Source organism: Thermobia domestica, chromosome 7 (genome assembly GCF_964235325.1).
Source record: "Thermobia domestica chromosome 7, izTheDome1.hap1.1, whole genome shotgun sequence".
NCBI classification, from domain to species: domain Eukaryota; kingdom Metazoa; phylum Arthropoda; class Insecta; order Zygentoma; family Lepismatidae; genus Thermobia; species Thermobia domestica.
The window spans coordinates 162,069,910-162,091,594 of NC_137460.1; the positions used below are offsets into that span (position 1 = coordinate 162,069,910).

Genomic DNA, 21,685 nt, shown 5'->3' on the forward strand with positions numbered 1-21,685 from the left:
TTTCAGTTTTTATTTCATTATTTTAAAGGAGAAAACAGCGAAGGAATTCATGGGAGGATGTTACCTACATTAAGTGACTCATCCTTCTTGTGAAACTGTTCAACAACTATGAAGATAACGATGAGTATTTTCGATAACTATGGCGATAAATATTAAATTGTGTTGTAAATAATAATTGTGAAACTCTAATGGAATTAATTATAAAAGAAAGAAATATTATTATTGGCTTAAATAGATTTGCACCTTATGTGGTGCTCCTTATCGTATATTTCAAACAACAATAATTTTAAACTTTTGAGTAGTTATCATATACGACAAATTGTGATATTCATGTGTATTGACAGTTTTTTTGTTCCGCCTCCCAAGGTCAGTTTAGATAATGGATCCTCTCCTTTGCTCCAGTAAACAATAATTTAAAAAAAATCACAGGATCCGATATCCAGCTTACAGCATTTCTGATATCCAATTGGCTACTACTCAAAAATATGGTGACATTTATCTTTATGGTAAATACAGTTTCCTTTGCTTTTATCATTTCTTGTACGGTTGACGTCAGCCTATGCTGAAAAAATCTGCGTTAAGCTTTATTTCTTTATTTTTTCTTTATTTCTTTTTAATAATGCTGATCTTTACTGTGCCTACACTAATAAATACAGAAACTAGGGACAACTACAATATAATTCTTGTAGACATCGAAAGTATTTTTGTTCGTCTATCCAGTCTTAGGAGCAAGGACAAAGTTTTTTTTCTTTCTTTATTTTCATTGTGTTGCAAAATTTTGGAAAGAGTAAGAGGTCTGTCTAGAAAGAAACCAAACTTTCTAAATATAATGGTATATACCGTTTGTGAAAGAGATATAGATTTATTTCCTTCAAAATAGTTCCCTCCACTATTAATCCGTCGTTCCCAGAGCAACTTCCACTGCTGGAACGCACTTTTTGGAATAACTTAATGGTCTCCAGCGATTTCTTAAAAATCTTTTCTATGGATTGAAAACTGCGACTTTTAGGGTGAATTTTAACTTGGAGAATAGAAAAAAAGTATACAGGTGCAAATCAGGCGATTAGAGTGGTTGGGGTACAACACACATATTGTGTTTTGCAAAAAACTGCCTAACGAGAAGTGTCTCCCTAATGATTATGAGCATGCCATTCTTTTTTTCAAGCCTTCTGTCTCTTCTTCCTCGCAGCCTCTCTCAAATGCCTCGTCACTTGTAAATAATGCTCTTCGTTGATAGTTTGACCACGTGGAAGTATTCATCATGAACAATACTATACAAATCAAAGGAAACAATAATAAACCCCACTTCAGCGTTTGTGCGACTTTGACGTATCATTTTCGGGTCACGTTGAAGATTTTCTTATCCATTGGGGTTATGACTGTGCATTTGTTTTAACATCATAACCACAGCCCCAAGTCTTGTCGCCTGTTATGTTGTTTTTCAAGAAGCTACCATATCCATTTCCTCGTTTGGAAACATCTTTTTAGATTTCACGTATTACTTTTTGTTCTTCTATTAGCAACCGTAGAACGAATTTTGCAGCAACACAATGCACGTTCAGTTTTTCAGCTAAAATCACATGACAGGATGACGTACTGATTCCTATTTCGTCAGCTATTTCGCGGATGGTAAAACGATGATTTTCCTCTACATCATCTCGCATTTTCGGAACGTGATGTTGATCACATTATCACATGATGTTTAGGGGTGTCCATATTTTGCCTTGTCTTTGATGGATGTTTTTCCGACATTGAAATCAAGTCATAATACTGAGTTTGGTTCATACATTCTTCCCCGTATACTTCCTGGATTATTTTGAAAGTTTCTGGAAATGTCTTACCCAATTTCAAACAAACTTTAATGCACGTACGCGTCTCTTTTAAGATCTTTATTTTTGTAATATCACAAAATCGCCATAAGTACGGAACACAATTACTTCAAGCTAACGTTTGCAGTCTCACAATGACACAAGGCAGAATGATGTAATTACCGTTTAACACGTTCATCCCGGATGTGCGCTACCGGTGGCGCACGTTCTACAAAATAAGATAATTAAAGTCACGCAGTGGGGAAAGCATTACCTTCACACACACACACACACACACACACACACACACCCACCCACCCACACACACACACACACACACACACACACACACACACACACACACACACACACACACACACATACACACACACACACACACACACACATACACACACACACACAAAAAAAACAATATTCAAATTTCAGGGAATTTTGGGGTTTCTATGAAGTAATCCATTTTGAGGTGCCTCTTTGGACATATAATACTATTTTTCTGAAATTTTAACATATTTGGATTCGTGCACCACTGGTGGCTCATGCAGGCCCGTGTTTATTATACCATAAACGCGGACCGACGTGTTCCATCGGTGGCACACAATAATTTTGTCAAATCTTTCCGTTTTGAAGGTTAGGTAGTTTGATGAATACCTGCATGATGCCATTAATTGCCAAAGAGTTGGAGGAGCAGTTTCAAACCGCATATGCCCACAAAGAGGAGCTTAATTATAGAAAATGAGTATTAGTTCGTTTGTGTTTGTGTACGGAGCGTTGTAGCAGCGTTGTAGCAGAAGCTGATCTAGTGTAATAATCGATGCTATTGTGGTGCTCTATCAGAATTAGGTAAATACTTGTAAAAAGTGGTAGTAAATATTTGAAACGTAAAATCCTGTTACGAAGCCATGAAGATAATCCAAAAGGTAACTCCACCAGCTCGAAAATTGGCAAAACGTGTTTTCACGTACAGCAGTAGCTATAAAGTAACCCCGTATGTGTCTTGAGTGCTTCAATGAGAAATATTAAGAAAAATCAAAACGCGAAAACCAAGTAACTCAGTAGAGTCTGTTCATTATTTTCAGTTCAGCACAAAATAGTGTACCTCTGATCTTTTAAAGTGAATACTGAATCCTGTACCTCTGTTCTTTCTACTGAATAATACTATTTTTATTCATTTTGAAATAGTATTTGTCTACAATTTTCTCCCAATAAGTTTTAATTACAATTATCTATACATTTCCATACATATTTCATATTACAAAAGATATCATACTAACCGCACTTCGTGTAGAATAAATATCAGGTTTATTTTCCTTTAAAAATTTACAGGTCTGCTCCATAGATTGCCTACGATGTATATAATAACAAAACGTCCGTAACATTGTTCTACTTTTCTAAGAAAAAAAAGGCAACTTACAGCCACGAATATCAAAATAAACATCGTGTACCACCGGTGGCGCACGTCGGGATTTTCAAAAAGCATAGCTTCTTCATTACTGTCAGATGTCGGGCTGAACGTGTTAAAATGCTTGGGAAGAATCTCATTACGCGGCTCTGGCAAGGAGAAACTCAAGGACAGTTTCGTTGATCATAACTTTTGGACGTTCGGACGTTCAATCGACTCATCGTAAACTCCAAAAACCATATGTGGAAAATCTTTGAAACTATTTAATATTCATATAATTCAGTTGACGTAGAAATTAACCATATTGAACTTATATTCAAACCGTTCCCATCGTAACTTAAGGCTTCTTCAGTTCGTATTAAAATAATAATAATTATCAACCTCTCAAACTTCACAAAATAAACTTGAACAGGAAGCACCTTTTTCATATGTGTCGTCCAATATAGACCTACAACATATCTTAATTTTACCGGTTACGAAGGTCAGTCATAACTCTTGCAATATTTCCAGAACCCAAATAGCAGCTGCACATTAAAATTCCACAATAAAATTGCTAAAAAGTGTAAAGCTAATATAAGACCTATAAATTAAGAGAACAATCTCCCTAAATAATCAATAAAAATTAGAACAATTATCGCTAAACAGATAAAGGAATAAATATGAAAATATATTAAAAATAACAAGAAATGACTCAGAGAATAGCAACAACAGAAACTCTCATCAGGAAAATATCCAGGAAATAAGATTAGAGTAAGTCAGTAAGACTGTATTATCCCTAACCTGATTAAGATCTTTAGGTAATCCTAAAAGCTTCTGAGGTCTGAATATTCTAGTCATTCTGCAAGAATGTGTCGCATACTCAGTGGAACGAGACCGTTTTCGCAATACGAACGGTTAGCACCAAGCACTAAATAGCAATGTGTGAGATGTTAGTGTCCAGTTCGCAAGCATGTCAGAATCACTTCATCTCAGCAAATAGTACGTCACGATGGCTGCCAGTTGTCCGAAAGAGGTTTAACTGAGTGTAGTTTATTTTTGTTGGCCTGGTTCCATTCCGCTTACCAGTAAAAGCGCATCCGTTGGATGAAATAGCTATGGACATCCAAGCACGAGAGAGAGTACTTCAGAGCAACATTTGCCAATGCAGTGTTGTTGGGGTTGTCAACATGCTTGTTTTCTGAATGCCGACTTGTTCCGACACCCAGCAGACAACGACGACATAGTGTAGTTCTATTATCGTAGCTAATGGCAATTCTCAAAGAATGTCTTGCACTGCAGAATGTCGAACACATGTTTCAGCCTTTTCGAAAATTCCGCTCCAGAGGGAGGAAAGCATAGGCGGAGCTATGGGGGCATTCCCCCTAACTTTTTGACAAAAAATAAAAATTGCACCTATAAAATCCTTCAATTCTCATTTGGATTTGCCGTGCCCCCTCCCCCCAGCAGACAAAAGGTCTGCCCTCAGGAGACAATTCCTAACTCCGCCCATGGCCCAAGAAAAAGGGACATTTGTAAACTACTCAAATTTTCCCCTGTTTAATCAAGAAGTGCCGGATGTGAGGATTCGCTTAAGCTGGAGATCTGAAATCTGGTTTATAAACTCTTAACTAAAAATAAGATAATACATGTTTCAACAGTTTTAAAAATTCCACTCCTAAGAAGGAAAAGAGGATATTTCTATAATACTGACATTTTTCTTTATTTATTACAAAATGCCATATGGGGGGATTTGCTTAAATTAGAGACGTGAAATTCAGTACATAAACTCTTAAATACAAATAATGGGATATGTGCTTCAGCATTTCAGAAAATTCCACTTTTCAGGGTGGAGGCGCTCATTACTATATTAGTCAAATTTCGTTTTCTTTATTGGTAAAGTGTCCATCCCCATTGTGAAGATCTACTTAAGTTCGAGCTGTGAACATCGTTGTATAAACTCTTAAATAAAAATAATTAAATGCTTATCATTCGTAAAAATCTCGCTTCTGAAGAGGGTAATTTATAATTTTAAGATTTTCATTATTTATTCAGAAAATGCTATATATGAAGATTCGCAGTGTAAATTGGAGGAATGAAATATTTGTTATATAAACTCGGAATTAAAAACAAGGTAAACATGCATTGAACGTTTTCAACAATTCCGCTCCTGGAAATATGCACGATTATATGGAAGAGTGAAAGTGATTCAATGAAAATCAGAAAATATTTAGGAATATGAGATATGGACACAAACCTCCTTTTGTTACGAGGGCTATAAATAAAAATAAAGGATTAAAGCAATACGTGTGCTAAAAAAGATAGAGAGATTCAAATGTTTTACCCAGGATAGGGTACCACATAAATCCCTTAAGTTAAGGAAATGAAATATGGCATATAAAGTGTCCCAGTGCTTTTAAACATTTCCGTTCTTAAGGGAGAAAGAGAGATTTTCTATTATTTAGCTCTCTTCGCATTGAAAATGACGTTGTTATTTGTGATCATATCATGAGGAAACTGCTTACCCGGTCAAAACAAACCTTGAAACATAGTTCCTGCCTCAAGATCTTTAATGGGAGTATCCTAAGGAGTTAGAGAAGTTCAACATTTATCATATGTTTTTATAATTACACCTTCATTGAAATGCGCATTCTAAGGGAAGAAGGAGATTAATTTTTCCGTAAATCTATTCTCCCCGTGCGAAGAACGGGTATTTTATCTAGTAATTTTATAAGCTTATAGGTTCATTTCGATCGGGGTACTCTCCTTAGAAGCGAGATTTTTACCAACGATAAGTATTTCATATACTGATTTTCACATCTCGAACTTGGATAGATCCTCACAATGGGGGCGGACACTTTACCAATAAAGAAAACGAAATTTGACTAATATAATAATGAGCACCTTCCCCCCGAAAAACTAATTTTTCCGAAATGCTGAAACACGTCTCAAATTTTTAAGAGTTTATGTCTGGAATTTCATGTCTCTAACTTAAGCAAATCCCCACATTTCAGGTAACGACAATTCTTCATTACAGACTTTAAAAAAAAAGGCAGTTGTAGTGGACAAATTTAAAAAAAAAAAAAATGCTTACGATCACTAAATAGAATTTTATTGTGATTAGGAAAAGATGGTCATACTAGATTTTGCATGTGTAGGTAATTCAGGAAAATACGTCCGTCAAGCTGGCCCGCACAAATTTCATATTCAAACTAAAAAAGTACCAAAAATGTGTACCCAAAATTACCAATTTGTACCACTAAAATTAAAATTTGTACCCCACCAATTTCGAAAAAATTGAATTTCTGATGGCGGGCCAGCTTGACGTCAAGCTGGCCCGCACTATTTATTTTTCTTTCCAATTCGAACAAAAACGGTACCAAAAATTTGTACCCAATATGTACCAATTTGTACCACTAAAATAGGCCAGTGGCGTATTTATGATTTTGTTTCGGGGGGCTTTTCGAACTGTACTGTTCACTGTACTTTCGAACTGTACTTTCGGTACTGTTCACTACCTCCTGGTTTGCCCAAGATAAGGTATAGTTTTAAAAATTACATAAATTCAAATTTCTCGAAATGGGTGGAGGAACAAATTCTACTTTTCGTGGTACAAATTGGTACATGTTGGATACAAATTTTTGGTACCGTTTTCATTCGAATTGGAAAGAAAAATGTGTTGAGCAGGGCAGATTGACAAGCTGGCACGCCATCAAAAATTCGTATTTTCGAAATCAGTAGGGATACATATTCTAATTTTGGTGGTATAAATTGTTACATATTAGGTACAAATTTTTCGCACCATTTTTGTTCGAATTGGAAAGAAAAATAAATTGTGCGGGCCAGTTTGACGTCAAGATGACCCGCCATCAAAAATTCAAATTTTTCGAAATGGATGGGGGTACAAATTCTAATTTTAGTGGTACAAATTGGTACATATTGGGTACAAATTGTTGGTAATGTTTTAGTTTTAATATGAAATTTGTGCAGGCCAGCTTGACGAACGTAGGAAAATAACTATATCAATATATGTTCTTCAGTATATGTTTCAATAGAGTATTTTTTTTTTTTTTAAAGATAACCCCATTATTGCACATAAACTTTGTGCACAACCATTTTTTTCCTGCCATTATACTATTAGTGACTTTTAATTGGAGCTTCTTGAAGTAACTTTTTACTAGTGATTATTGTTGACATTGACTGTTTTTTCATTACAATTAAAATACATGACCTTGGTTATCTGGATTGTTTTAAGGAATGAAACATTTGATATTACTGATAATATTATCTATCCTGTCAATCTTATTCCAACAAAATAGATCGAAATAATCTTGAAGATCTTCAATGTTGGCTAGATTATATGCAGCGCTGGCTAAGATTATATGCGTCTTTATATGCATGTAATAGTAATCAATTAATCATAAAAAGCTATTTTGTATGGCACAAAATACACTTGGGTTTGTACTATAGACCTACACTGTATTTAATTAATAAGTTGAATAAAATGGACAAGAAATAGATAAATATATATATATATATATATATATATATATATATATATATATATATATATATATATATATATATATATATATATATATTCTTGGACGATAATTTTCCTTATGAATAGAATATAATAGCTGTTGTTTATGTATGTAGTATGCTCTAATAATGTTTTCATTCATTCGTCTGCTTATCTTCTGCAATCAGAATTTTTATTTTTCTTAAGGTTAAGAACTAAGCGACTTATTCATGAACTTCAATAACGTTGTCATTTAAAGAGTTCGAAGTTCAGTGGATTTTGTGCAATCAACCGTTGATAACAAGAATTGCTTTGATGTAATCTTTTTATGTTGGACTCTCAGTTACAAGAATAGGTGTGAACGCGTTTATGCGCGTGTAACATTGTTTGATTGTATGTCGTCAAAATCACATTGTTTACCATAGGTAATTAAAGTTACATTTGTTTTTGAGAAGATTGTTTGCATTTGGATTGTGAAGTCATACTAAGGCATCCAAACAGGTTACGTTACTTTCTGTTGGAAGGTAGGAATTGGATTATTTACTACTTTTTTTTTTTTTTTTATTGTGATTAGAAAGGGATCGTGCGTAATATTAACAGATATTTTAAGAATTTTCTTGATTCCCATTTGTAGGATTCGAACAGGGGCGTCATTTCAGACTTCGCTTGGAGGGGGCAAGAGCACCACAGACATAAGACTTTCACGTTTTGTACTAGTATATTAGTAAACAATCTATTAATGTTTATGTATTCCTCAAACTCTTAGGGGGGGCAATTGCCCCCTCCTGCCCTCCCTAAATGACGCCCCTGGATTCGAAACCTGCATTTCGAATGTTAACAGCTTAGTGTTGCTTGCATACGAATATTTTAATATATTTGACCCCGGGAGCGCGTTAAGTTACGTAGGCTATCGAATGCTCAAAACCTGAATGGAGACCTTGAGAGTTTTTTCTCTTTAACCCTTTCGGACCAAGGTGGCCAAAGTGGCACACATGAGTGTGTCATTTTTTTTTATTTCGCTCCTCTGTGGACACCAATTAAGATATCGGGATAATTTTTTTTTGAGGGGGGGACAAATATGGTTGAACCATAGTTTATCATATTATTCTCTTTGTCGAATTTACTTATCAAATTTCAGCTCAAAAAAAAAAAAAAAAATTCGAGAATTTTCGATTTTTTTCCTTTAGCTTCCTTCGTTGTAGACTTCCTTCAATCTCCTTAAGACTTGTCTCGGATGGATACCTAATTGTTGACATCAATTCAATCGTCCTGCGCGCAGTGTTGCCAACTAGGGAAATTAAAATTTCCCTAAATTGGCAAAAATTCGAAATTTCTGTTTATAAATCCGTATCTATGCGTACAAACGCAAATCAGCTTACACCAGTCGAACATCAGTCCTTACTGAACAAAAACAAGTACAGATTGTTACAATTGGGTAATTAGGGTGCACACGAAAAATTCGAATTTTGGCTCTAAACCTTGATTTCTTTTTACTTTTCTGTTTACCACAATCTTTTTTTTTTTTTTTTTAAAAAAAAAACTACAAGCTTCATTTCTTAGATATCGACATGATACTTGTAGAATATGTATATTATTGGTGTACTGAATTTATTTTAAGATAGCTTGCGTCTGTCTAGTAGCTGTATTTCCAGCCATAGAAAATTTTAATTCCCTATTTTAGGGAAAAATTACAAAAAAAACTTCTTATTGGCTACATCAGGACAAATGTACCAACAGTGTTGGGAAGTAACGTAACGCAAGTAACGCGTTACTTGTAACGCGTTACTTTTTAAGTAACGTTTCCTAGTAACGCGTTACATTTTTTCCAAAGTAACTGTAACGGTAATGCGTTACAAATTTTTAAGTAACGTACCTAGTTTGCGTTACTTTTTTCGCGTTACATTTCGGATGAGTAACTACAATATATGTATATTATTTTTTGGAAACAAACGTTTCTTTCCTGTAAGTGAATTTCTCGGAATGGAGCAATGGAGCATGAACGATGTCACTGACCGACAGTCAGTCACCGGCACTCAAAAAATCAGATGAGATCATAGTACCACTTGCTGTTTTTGGAAGATGAGGACAGCCTCAGGGAAATCACGTGTACTGATTGCAAGCACCTGGAAAGTTTTGTCATAGATTTTGACAGCTCCAATCCATTCACTGAGTGAACTACGAGTGCAATTGTGCCGATAGTCTATTTTACTTTGATTGTTGTTGTTTTTATAAAGATGGAGAACGAACATATTTTACCGTTCGAACATTTGAAAGATACTTCTTCTTAAAAGCTGAAGATGATGGTGAACAGAATTTAAAAGTAAAGTGGTGCCCCGGCGGGAAATTTTGTCAACAACTAGGGTGCCATAATTTAACGATATAGAGTAAGGGGTTAATATAAATAAACTGTGTTCTGATGAGCAGGCTTACTTTATTACTAGAAAATAGTTTGTTGATGGTTTGTAATATTGGAGTTCTTTCAGATCAGTTTGCGTATCCTAGAGTCCCGTGGATTATAGAGTTTGAAACAACTAGCTTTAAAAAGCATGTATCGATTTTAGAATTACTGGCAAGTTTTGATTAACCTTTAGTTAATGTGTTCTCATTTTATTAGTTGTAGTGTAATGTTTCTCAATATTCTGTATTTTCAATATTACATAACAGCATTGTTATTATTATATAATTAGTTTAGCAAAAGAATAATAAGCAATCATTTTTTCTAACGCATATTGATGGGCAAGAGTCGAGCTAAAACTCGACTCAGATTCAAGTCGAGTTTTGAGTTGAGTCGAAGGTAATATTGTCGAGTATAATTCCGAGCCGACTCACTGTTTTTGGCGTCGTTTCGACTCGAGTTGAGTTTGATAAATGGTTCGCTGGTTTTAACTCGTTTTGAAATCATGGCCTGATTACACTGGAAAGCGAAAGCTATGAGAAATGTAAGCTAAGCAGTAATATGGAATACTTTTAGTGTTGCTCACGAGGGTAAACACTGCTCGCATCTATTCTCGTCTCAACATCGAGACCACAAGAAATTATTTTATAATAAGCTCAGCTCGGCTTGGCTCAACTGAGCCGATGGCTCGAGCTGGCTTGGTTGGGATGAGCCATTTGCTCGGTTCGGCTCATCTGGGCCGAAGGCTCTAGCCGACTCGGTTGGGTGAGCTGTTGACTCGGCTCACTTCTCGGTTCGGGTCGATAGTGAATGAGCTGTGAGCTGATCTGCTCAAGTCATTGACAATTCTAAACCTGGGCCGAGCAGTTTTGAAGATATTTGGCCAGTGCCCTATAACTTTTAACAATGTTTGGCTCGAGCCCGAATACTCAATCTAGACCCTCAACCCAAATTCAGAAGCTCGTGAACAATGTCCTTGACTCCTAGACTTCACGACTACCGAGGTTGGCAATCAAATAGCTTTTTAGCATTCAAATACAAACCGCCTACCTTTCATGTTTAAACACAGTGTTGTTATAATTAATAATAATAATAATAATAATAATAATAATAATAATAATAATAATAATAATAATAATAATAATAGTTGTAGTAGTAGCAGTAGTAGTAGTAGTAGTAGTATCATTGATAACCTATATTGTCTATGCAAGATACTTGAAGAGAGTACTCGAAACTACACACCAGATTTGGCTCGATTCCACTTGAAACACGACCCGAATTCGAGTCGAGTTGGAGGAAATTTTTCGAGCCGAGTTCTCGAGTCGAACTCAAAGGTGTCTGTTTCTAGTCGAATCGAGTTTCAAAGTAAACTCGCTCATCCTACAGTGACCAGGTTCTAACAAACGAAAAGTAAGACACAAGTATAATAGTACATGGTAGTTTACTGCGTTGGCAATACGCATATCCTTATTTCATTTAATGTTAACCTTAAGTTAATCAACATTTTTTAAAAAGAAGCACTTAACAAAAGTATTCCAGGAATTCAACACAACTCCAAATGCTTTGACGAATGACAAAATGGTTTATTTTTATGAACATACAGTGAAACTTCGTGTTGGGCTAAAAAAAAAAAAAAAAAAAATCGAAGCGTGGTATATTTTAAGAAATGAGAGAAAATTTAGACCGACACAAGGGAACTTCTACAGGTACTTAACTTGATCATCACTAACATAAGTTGAAAAATAAACTTTTCCTACCTTACGATATCTCAACAAACCCTTCTCAGTAAAAGCAATGTATTGTAAAAAAAAAAAAAAATGGTTTGTTGATTGTTCTCCATCCCTAGTCTTTTGAGGAGTGTTAAAAAACACAGCGGTTCATCATTCAGGAAAAGAGTGCATTTGATTCAAAATGTTGTGAATAAAGAATGAAACATTAAGATATTGCAAATAAATTAACTCTGGACATTTCGCAGAACATTTAAAAGAATAATATTTATCGATTTTCTAGGCGTCTTCGCAACACGCAGGACAGCTCTTTGAAAAACAGTACTGTACTGCGAAAATCAGTACGTCTGATCACCGTAGCCCATCCCTATGAGTAACGCAGTATGGCATTTTAGTCAATGTTACATGAAAATATTCATATAGCTGTCAAGTAAAAATTTACATAAAGCAATTCAGAACGTGCAATAATAATAATAATAATAATAATAATAATAATAATAATAATAATAATAATAATAATAATAATAATAATAAAAAAATAGCGGTAGTAATAGTAGTACGGAAAATTGAAGTAATAAGATTTTTTCACACATTCAAAGTTTCGGACCTAAAAGTAACGCGTTAGTAACGCGTTACTTTTGAAGTAAAGTAACAGTTACTTTTTTGGGCAAGTAACGCGTTAGTAACGCGTTACATTTTAAGAGAAAGTAAAGTAACTTGTAACGCGTTACATTTTTACAAGTAACTTACCCAACACTGTGTACCAATATCTGAAAGCCTCCTCTTTACCCTACACAAAGCACTATAGAAAGTTCAAATAGGATAATTACGGGAAATACAGTTGAGGTTTACAGTAGACCTTATTCTTTATGTGGAAAGATGTGATTTTTTAGGTAGAATGAGATTTTTTTAATGACATGCTTAGTTTATTAGATATAGTCGTGATACTTCTCGGATATATTAGTGGTGTACCAAAGTTTATTTTAATATAGTTTGCGCTTGTCTGGTAACAGTGTTTCCAGCCACAGAAAATTGCTATTCCTGATTTTAGGTGAAAAATTCGGAAAATATTCCACTTTTCTTTCTACCAGTATAATTTCCCTCTTGTTTGCCACATTGGAACAAACGTACCAATGTCTGAAAACCTCATTTTTGGCCAACACAACACACCATATAAAGTTTCAATAGGACAATTACGGAAAAATTACAAGCTGTTGATTTTTGCTTCTGAGGCGGAAAAACTGTAAAAATTTTCGTGTGTACAGTGAGAGAGAATTTTTTTTGTCTCTCTTTGTATGGTAACCAATCTTCAAGTTTTCACTGTACCTTGTCAACATACCAAAGAAATGTTTAGGTGACTTGGAGCCATGTGGCAACAGTGGTACCAGCTACAAAAAATCTTGAAATTCGGTCAGGATTTTTTTTTTTTTTTTTTTTGTAAATTTTCACACCTATATTTCCCTCAATTTCCCTTCCGTTGAGAACACTGCAATGTAACATCGCTCTTCTAAGAAACAAGGCCTTAACCATATAAATCAGGTGAATAGTTTTTGAGCAATAAGTCACTAACTGAAAATGTACGAAAACGCTAAAAAATTACCCGAGTCCGAAAAGGCTAACTTATTTATGTCGAAGCGTACCGTGACCAAAAATAATTAATGCAAAGAATATTGTAAATATTAAAATCTCTCGTTATTTGATTTTTGATTTTTATTGTCATATATCACCGTCAGAAGTAAAATTCCTTTCTTGAAATCCCCGGTTTGATGCCAGCTCGCGCCAAATGGATTTCGTAATGGACATCCGTGTGCGTGGGTTTCCTCAGGGTTCTCCCGTTTCCTCGCACTTTCTCTATTCCATCATTTCATTCATTTCTCATCATCACCATCTTCTTTAGCCTAGCCGGCAAAACCATGGGACGTAAAACTGAAACTTTTCATTTATTTTTCCCCTTTCTTGAAACCATGATATAGGTAGACAAGTTTGACATTGGTTAGATTGGAATCGAACGTCCCTTTTCAGTAACGAGCTGTATGAGACGTTCAAGTGTAAGGTTGAATTCGAATTATCATGATAGATCGACTTTAAAGGCTCCTCCACTTTGAATCGAGCTCTTGACCCCGTGCACCAAAAGCTACTCTCTACTAGAACAGTGAAGAGGGCGAAACTTACGAAATGTCGAAGTTTGAAATCTAATTGAAAAAGTTACACACTTTTTGCTTAGTGCATTGCAACCTTGCGCTCAAAAGTACGGTTCTACATTAATGAGCGGAGAAGCAAAGATCGTGCTTAGAGATGGGCAGGGGAGGAGGGAATGGAAGGTAAATACTATATATTTCAATTCTCATCTTCATCCCTTATTTTTTCCCAACTGAAAAAATTGTTTTTGTTTTTACATCCCAGAAATGTTATTTTTTATATAAGTTTCTGAGAACTGTATGTATTTAGAGAGATCCACTAACTTGTTTGCACGCAGCTTGTTTCGCGAACTTAAGAAGTCTTCGATATGACAACGCAGCAGAAACCATTCTTTAGCTACTACAGCAATAATCGTATCAGAGCATTCCCCTTCGCTCCACCTCTGCCCACAGCGCACGAATGGGCTGCCAGATAATAGTAGTTCCCTCTAGAGAAATCAGTGTTTTTGGGTGTGAGCGAAGAGTAAACTGAAATTATACGAGTAATGACAGTGCCGTTTGGGGGTCTCTGGGAATTGTTTTGGACATCATGAGCCTCGTTCCGTAGCGGTTTGCGTCAGCGCAACGAAAATTTGTGTTTTACAGTAGTTTGCGAAGCTCCTACAGACTGAGGGTCTTTCTTTGCTAATCGCCTATTTCAGCGTTCATTATTACTCGAACACTTTTCATTTACTCTGGTGAGAAGGTTACCACCTATCAGTGTTGGGTAAGTTACTTGTAAAAATGTAACGCGTTACAAGTTACTTTACTTTCTCTTAAAATTTAACGCGTTAGTAACGCGTTACTCGCCCCCCAAACAGTAACTGTTACTTTACTTCGAAAGTAACGCGTTACTTTTAGGTCCGAAACTTTAAAAATGTGAAAAAAATATGACTTCAATTTTCCGTACTACTATTACTACCGCTATCATTATTTATTATTATTATTATTATTATTATTATTATTATTATTATTATTATTATTATTATAACTGTATATAAAAAGCAAGATAGGCGGTTTGTATTTGAATACTAAAAAGATAGTTGATTGCCAACCTCGGTAGTCGTGAAGTCTAGGAGTCAAGGACATTGTTCACGATCTTCTGAATTTGGGTTGAGGGTCTAGGTTGAGTATTCGGGCTCGAGCCGAACACTGTTAAAAGTTATACGGCACTGGCCAAATATCTTCAAAAGTGCTCGGCCCGGGTTTAGAATTGTCAACGACTCGAGCAGCTCGGCTCACAATTCATTCATTATCGACCAGAACCGAGAAGTAAGCCGAGCCAACAGCTCACCCTACCGACTCGGCTAGAGCCCTCGGCTCATTGAGCCGAACCGAGCAAATGGCTCATCCCTACCAAGCCAAGCCAGCTCGAACCATCTTCTCAGTTGAGCCGATCCGAGCTGAGCTTGTTATAAAAAAAAATCTCTTGTGGTCTCGTTATCGAGACGAGACGAGATGCAAGTAGTGTCCCATCTCGTGAGCAACACTAAAAGTATTCCATATTACTGTTTAGCTTACATTTCTCATTGCTTTCGTTTTCCAGTGTAATCAGGCCATGATTTCAAGACGACTTAAAACAAACGAGCCATTTATCAAACTCGACTGAACTCGAAACTCGACGCAAAAGAAAAAAAAAACTGAATCGGCTCGGAATTCGACTCGAGGATATTACCCTTGACTTGACTCGAAACTCGACTTGAATTCGAGTCGAGTCGAATTTTAGCTTGACTCGTGCTCATCCCTATGCGTTAGAAAAAATGGTTGCTTATAATTATTCTGCTAAACTAATTATATAATAATAACAATGTTGTTATGTAAAATTGAAAATAAAGAATATAGAGAAACATTACACTACTCTATAATCAACGGGACTCTAGGATAAGCAAACTGATCTGAAAGAACTCCAATATTACATATCATCAGCAAACTATTGTCTAGTAATAAAGTAGGTCTGCTCATCAAAACAGTTTATTCATATTAACCCCTTACTGTAAATCGTTAATTATGGCACCCTAGTTGTTGATAAATATTTTCCGCCGGGGCACTTCAGACACTTTACTTTTAAATTCTGTCCACCATCATTCTCAGCTCTTTAGAAAAAAGTATTCTTTCAAATGTTCGAACAGTAAAATATTTTTGTTCTCCATCTTTATAAAAATAACACTAATTAAATTAAAATAGACTACCGGTATCATTGCACTCCTAGTTCACTCACTGAATGCTTTGATTTGGAGCTGTAAAAATCTACGACAAAATCTTCCAGGTGCTTGCAATCAGTACACGTGATTTCCCAAAGGATGTTCTCATCTTCAAAAAAGAGCAAGTGGCACTACAAATTTATCTGTTTCTCTGTGTGTCTGTTGGTCACTGACATACGTAGTTCATGCTCGATTGTTTCATTCTGAGAAATTCACTTACAGGAAAGAAACATTTGTTTCCGAAAAAAAATTATATACATATATTGTAGTTACTCATCCGAAACGTAACGCGAAAAAAGTAACGCAAACTAGGTACGTTACTTAAAAATTTGTAACGCGTTACCGTTACAGTTACTTTGGAAAAAATGTAACTCATTACTAGGAAACGTTAGTTAAAAAGTAACGTGTTACAAGTAACGCGTTACTTGCGTTACGTTACTTCCCAACACTGCCACCTATCCAATGCGAAATGTAGTGATATTTCATGCATCAAATAAAAGTAGAAATGTACGATCATTTCTCCGTAATACTTATAAGATAATATACACGTAAGTTTTGCTTGTGAAGAGAAAATGATACCGGTATGTGTCTACTTGATAAAAGGACGGTGTAAGTTATTATTATTATTATTATTATTATTATTATTATTATTATTATTATTATTATTATTTAGAAGACTGTATAATAACGTGGAAACTAAAAAATCCAGTAATAATAATAATAATAATAATAATAATAATAATAATAATAATGTACAGGTGTTATAAAGGTTAGTGGTAGCAGAAGCCATCAAACCATTATACGACACTGCTGCAAGAGTACTCTCTTCCTATAAGTATATTTTAGGCACACATTAACTCCCACCCACCCACCTCGAAGTGCTTCAATTTCCACACTGTGTTCAAGACACTTCAAGAATATTATTGATACATTTTAAACTGAAGAACTAGAATATCACAATCACCATAATAAATTCCAACCTTTCAGGTAATTTACAATTAACCGTTTTTGTGCTAGCATTTAAATAATTTTATAAATTTGTGTATCTATATCCCTGCATATGTATTAATTATTTATTGTTTCTTTTTGTTTCAGGGTTTGTTGTTAGCGTGAACTAGGATGCTAGTAAGAGAAGTAACACAAGCTATGTTTGATCTTCACATACCTGAAATCACATTTGTTCTGTTGCTGCTCCTTTTACCATTTCTCTACGATGCCAGTAAAACATTCCGGTATCATAGCCGATTTCTCTTCTACTATATCACAGTGTCAATTACAGCCATCGGCTGCATTCCACTTTTCACCCTTAATCCCATGAACGTTAAAAATTGCACGTGAGTATAATTTTTCTTATTCGTATACTAACTTACAGTATTTCTGTACTAGTACAATATTTAGATGGCTTAGGCCAAAATGGAAAGTTAACCTTTAAGAAACAATTAACAGTAAATTAATAATGCTCAGCATCAAGTATTTCCTCGCAGGACCGGCCTTAAGCCGATTGGACTGATTGCTCCTAATTTGGCCTCGCGCCTAAGTAGGCTCCACGGAAGAATGTAATCTACTTTCGGTTTGTCAAGTACACACAAAAGCAGTGATCCTTGTAATAAAACAACACAAGTTGCGCTTTTAGAACATTGGATACAACTAGTTTTTAAGGTCACTGTTTCTTCCAGGTATACTTTCGGTGGGTTTACCTCTGCCCTCGAAGCAAAATAAAAATTAAATTGCTATTGCCAACAGGACCGGATTTAGGGAGGGGTGCAAAGGTACACGTGCACCCCCTTTCGTTGTAAATATACACTACCTAAAGTGAGAAGCTAGCAGTGAGTTTTGTAAAATCAATAGTTTAAGTCAATTTTCTGAAGGTTGAAGGAAAAGAATTTATTCGAGAACATTTCCAAAGGAATTCCTCTTTCACATCACAGATGCCTAAAGGCATTTAAAAAACAAATTTAATTCAAATGTATTGCTAGTTATTGGTGCACCTCCTCTCAGAGAATCCTGCATCCGGCCCTGATTGTCAATATGCCAATATATCAAAATCCCAATGAAACCGCCTCATTTTGATTTTGCCCCTCTGGACAAGGGTTTTTGGAAAAGCCTGTTTGAAATATTTCTTAAAATTAATTGCTTCTTAAGCCAATTAGAATTATAGTGCTACAAATTTAGTACAAAACTATAGGTAAATATAAATTAAAATTAATCTATCGCGGCTACTCGTTAGATATTGGTAGTTTTAAATTAACGTGCAATCGATTTTCCTGTTCATATCAAAATCACTAATAAAAGTAATTGAGAGAAAGGATGCCAGTCAGAGTCGAGTAACTTGGTTCAGATTGGTTTAAGCTGTAATTCACAACCTGGAGGGGGGGAATGTCCTCTTGAGGAAGAGCGAGCAAGGAGGACGCAAGCAACTCACAAAAATAAAATGTGAAATCAAATATATAAGAGAAAAAGTAATCGTGTGTGATTGAATCACGGGAAAATGGTTCAACCATTTTGAAATGATTTTTTGGATATAATTCGAACTGGTTTTTATCAGTTACTTTGATTAAAATGGATATTCTAAAGAGAGAAGCTGAGGGATCATAATTTATCCGAAAAACGTAGTATCTAACAGTTTGTAAAGTTAGGACGGTGAAACTTGGTATATAAACTCTTCATTACAAATAAATAGACCCCTGTTCCAGAGATTTTGAAAATTCTCGGGGTCATTTTTATTTTTTAATAATTTCTATTCCTTACATTTAAAGCAATGTCACCTATTATTTGTGGTCTCATCACGGGGAAACTGTTGAACCGTTTGAAATGACTCTTGTAGTATTATCTACCTCGGGCTGAGTTTTTGTTATGTAATTTTGATTTTAGGGCATATCTAGTAATTTGAAACATTGTGTGGTATGTGTGAATAGGAGTAATATAGATTGGTGAGTATCACGAAATATCACGAAATACAGGGACGAAATAATCGAGGTAATGTGCGCATATGCTCCACAAGTAGGTTGCAAAAAGAAAGAAAAGACAACATTCGAGAAGGATTTTGACCACAAACTTCACAGCATCGCGATAGAGGAAAGAATAATTGTAGGTGGTGACCTGAATGAGCACGTCGGTTCAAGTAGGGAGAGGATTAAGATAATATATGATGACTGGGGCACGAGAGAAAGGGACGAGGAAGGAGAAAGAGTGATAGAGTTTGCGACGGCATGCAGTTTGGTGATTTGCAATACATTTTTCGGAAGAGAAAGGAGTACCTGTTCACTTAGAAAAGTACTGAAAAAGAAAGTCAAATTGATTACATTTTATGCCGACGACATATCTCAAGGAAACTAGAAAGTACAAGGTAATAAGTGGTTAAAATGTGGCCCTGTAGCATAACATGTCAAGCCTAAACTGGAAGTTCCCGGGTAGATACAATAGGTGACCGCGAAATGGAGAGCCAAAAATTAGATGGTGGAAACCAAAAGAGATTAAATTAATGGGATCATTCAAAGAATGTGCTGTGGAAGGAATAAACCTGCAAGAAGAGAATTTGCAAAAATGGTGGAGCGTAAACGGTGGGATCATACCAATGGGCGCAGAGATTTTGAGTAGAACTTCAGGAGAGGATCTCCCTCTAAAAAAAAAAATAATAAAATAAAAAAATAAAAAAAAATAAAAATAAAAATAAAATAAAATAAAAAATAAAAATAAAAAAGAGAGAGACGTGGTGGTGGAACGAGAAAATGCAATAAGCTATTAGCGCGATGAAAGAAGCAAAGCAATCGTGGAATGCCTCTGGGACAGAAGAGAATAAATATAGTTTCAAGATGACTACTACGGCAGCAAAAAAGGAAGTAGCTAGACCAAACACGCAACTCTGGTATGAAATGTATGACAAATTTGAAACACTAGAGGAAGTGAAGAAGCTATACAGGTTAGCAAAAACTATAGATAAGTAACAAAATATATTAGGTAAATGAAAGATGACCAAGGATTGGTAAGGATTGGTGCTTACAAAGCGAGATGGACGAGTTGTTTCGTAAAGCTTGAAGACAATTCGAGGAGAGTTTTCAGTGATGAAACTCCACTCAAGAATAGGCCGGGAGGAAGTAGGGAAAGCATTAAAGAAAATGAAGACGGGGAAAGTGATAGGTTCAGATGGCATACTAGTAGGACGAAAGAGTTCGGAGCAAAAAGGTATGACTATTGTATGGGATCTGATGCAGAAAGTGTATAAACAGGAAAAACTCAATGGGAGGATAGTGTTAATGTACTCATTTTAATACTGTACCCATTGAGAGTTGATCTAAGATAAGTCTTTATTAATTTCAAGTTTGAAAAACTTTCTGCAGAAGCCACGGACACTGGACAGAGGGAAAGGGACTCACTTCAGAGTCCCATCAAACAGTTAGCGCGGGCGATTGGTGGCATAAACTATTCTTGACTCTGCCTTCAAAAAATGTTTTAAAAGAGAGAAAATTTACAAAATGTTTTAAACAAATTGGATTAATTTATTTGTAAAATTTGGATTTTAATTTTAACATTTATATGCTGGTTTACGATCTAAATTACATAAAACAAATATTACACTGTCTTACTTTTCTGTTTTCTACAATCCTTTTCCAAAACTACCGCGCGGAATACAGCCTCAGATCGACTCTGTCTTTAGGCCTGAAGACCATATCCGTGGGACGTTAAACTAAAATAATTCATTTCATTTTCGAAGCCAATGACAAGTTATAAGCAACAAGGAAATTATTTAGCTTGTACAGGTACTCCGTTTCACAAAGATAACATATTTTCATTACAACCTAAATAGTATGCTATAATTTGATAAGTATTCATAATCTTGTCAAACCCAAAAGTCTATTATTTTAAGAAACGCAATTCATGTAATGGCTGCTGAGTCAGCAGTCTCAGAGAATGACGTGTAAAAACCTTTCCTAAGACAATTAATGTTTTTCCATGGTATTATTCACATAATGTAAACTTGTGTGTGTGTGTTCAGTAACATGTTGCGCAATATTCATTTGCGGATTCTAGTTTACATTCTCATAAACAAATGTTGCCATCTTCTTGGAGTTGTATTGTTTAATTCTTTCGACGGTTTTTAGCAAACTTTTCGAGAAACAGAATTTTCTGTCATTAGTTACTCGTAATAACTGTACTTGTCACTTTGACTTTTAGAAAAGTACAGCACACTAAAGAAATTGTAATCTAAGAAACATTAATAAGCACTATAATAAAAGTTTATAATATGTGGGTTTCCTTTAAGTATGTTAGAGTTTGGAGAATATACATATTTGGAGGAGAAATTTGAATATCTAACTTGATAGTTTCGTCTAAAATTGCAACTCTATATACGTGTATAATCATTATCAGGCCCGCATCTAGCAGTAAACATTGGACTACAAGGAAGCTTACAAGGCAGTGCATAGGCATTTCCTACTGTAATCAGGAGCGGATCCAAGAAG

At 35.3% G+C, this 21,685-nt stretch overlaps 1 protein-coding gene across 6 annotated transcripts in view; it reads left to right on the forward strand.

Moving 5' to 3' along the window:
* Positions 1 to 21,685, forward strand: part of LOC145690544 (1-acyl-sn-glycerol-3-phosphate acyltransferase alpha-like) — a 277,314-nt gene that overhangs the window by 178,736 nt on the left and 76,893 nt on the right. For 4 of the 6 annotated variants that reach the window (XM_081765526.1, XM_081765523.1, XM_081765522.1 and 1 more), the window contains exon 2: positions 17,322 to 17,560. In XM_081765526.1, coding sequence (XP_081621652.1) covers positions 17,346 to 17,560 — 215 coding nt within the window. In that variant the 5' untranslated portion in view covers positions 17,322 to 17,345. Of the gene's footprint in view, positions 1 to 8,104; positions 8,251 to 17,321; positions 17,561 to 21,685 lie in introns of those variants that run through there. The other 2 variants (XM_081765524.1, XM_081765527.1) reach the window with 2 other exon arrangements.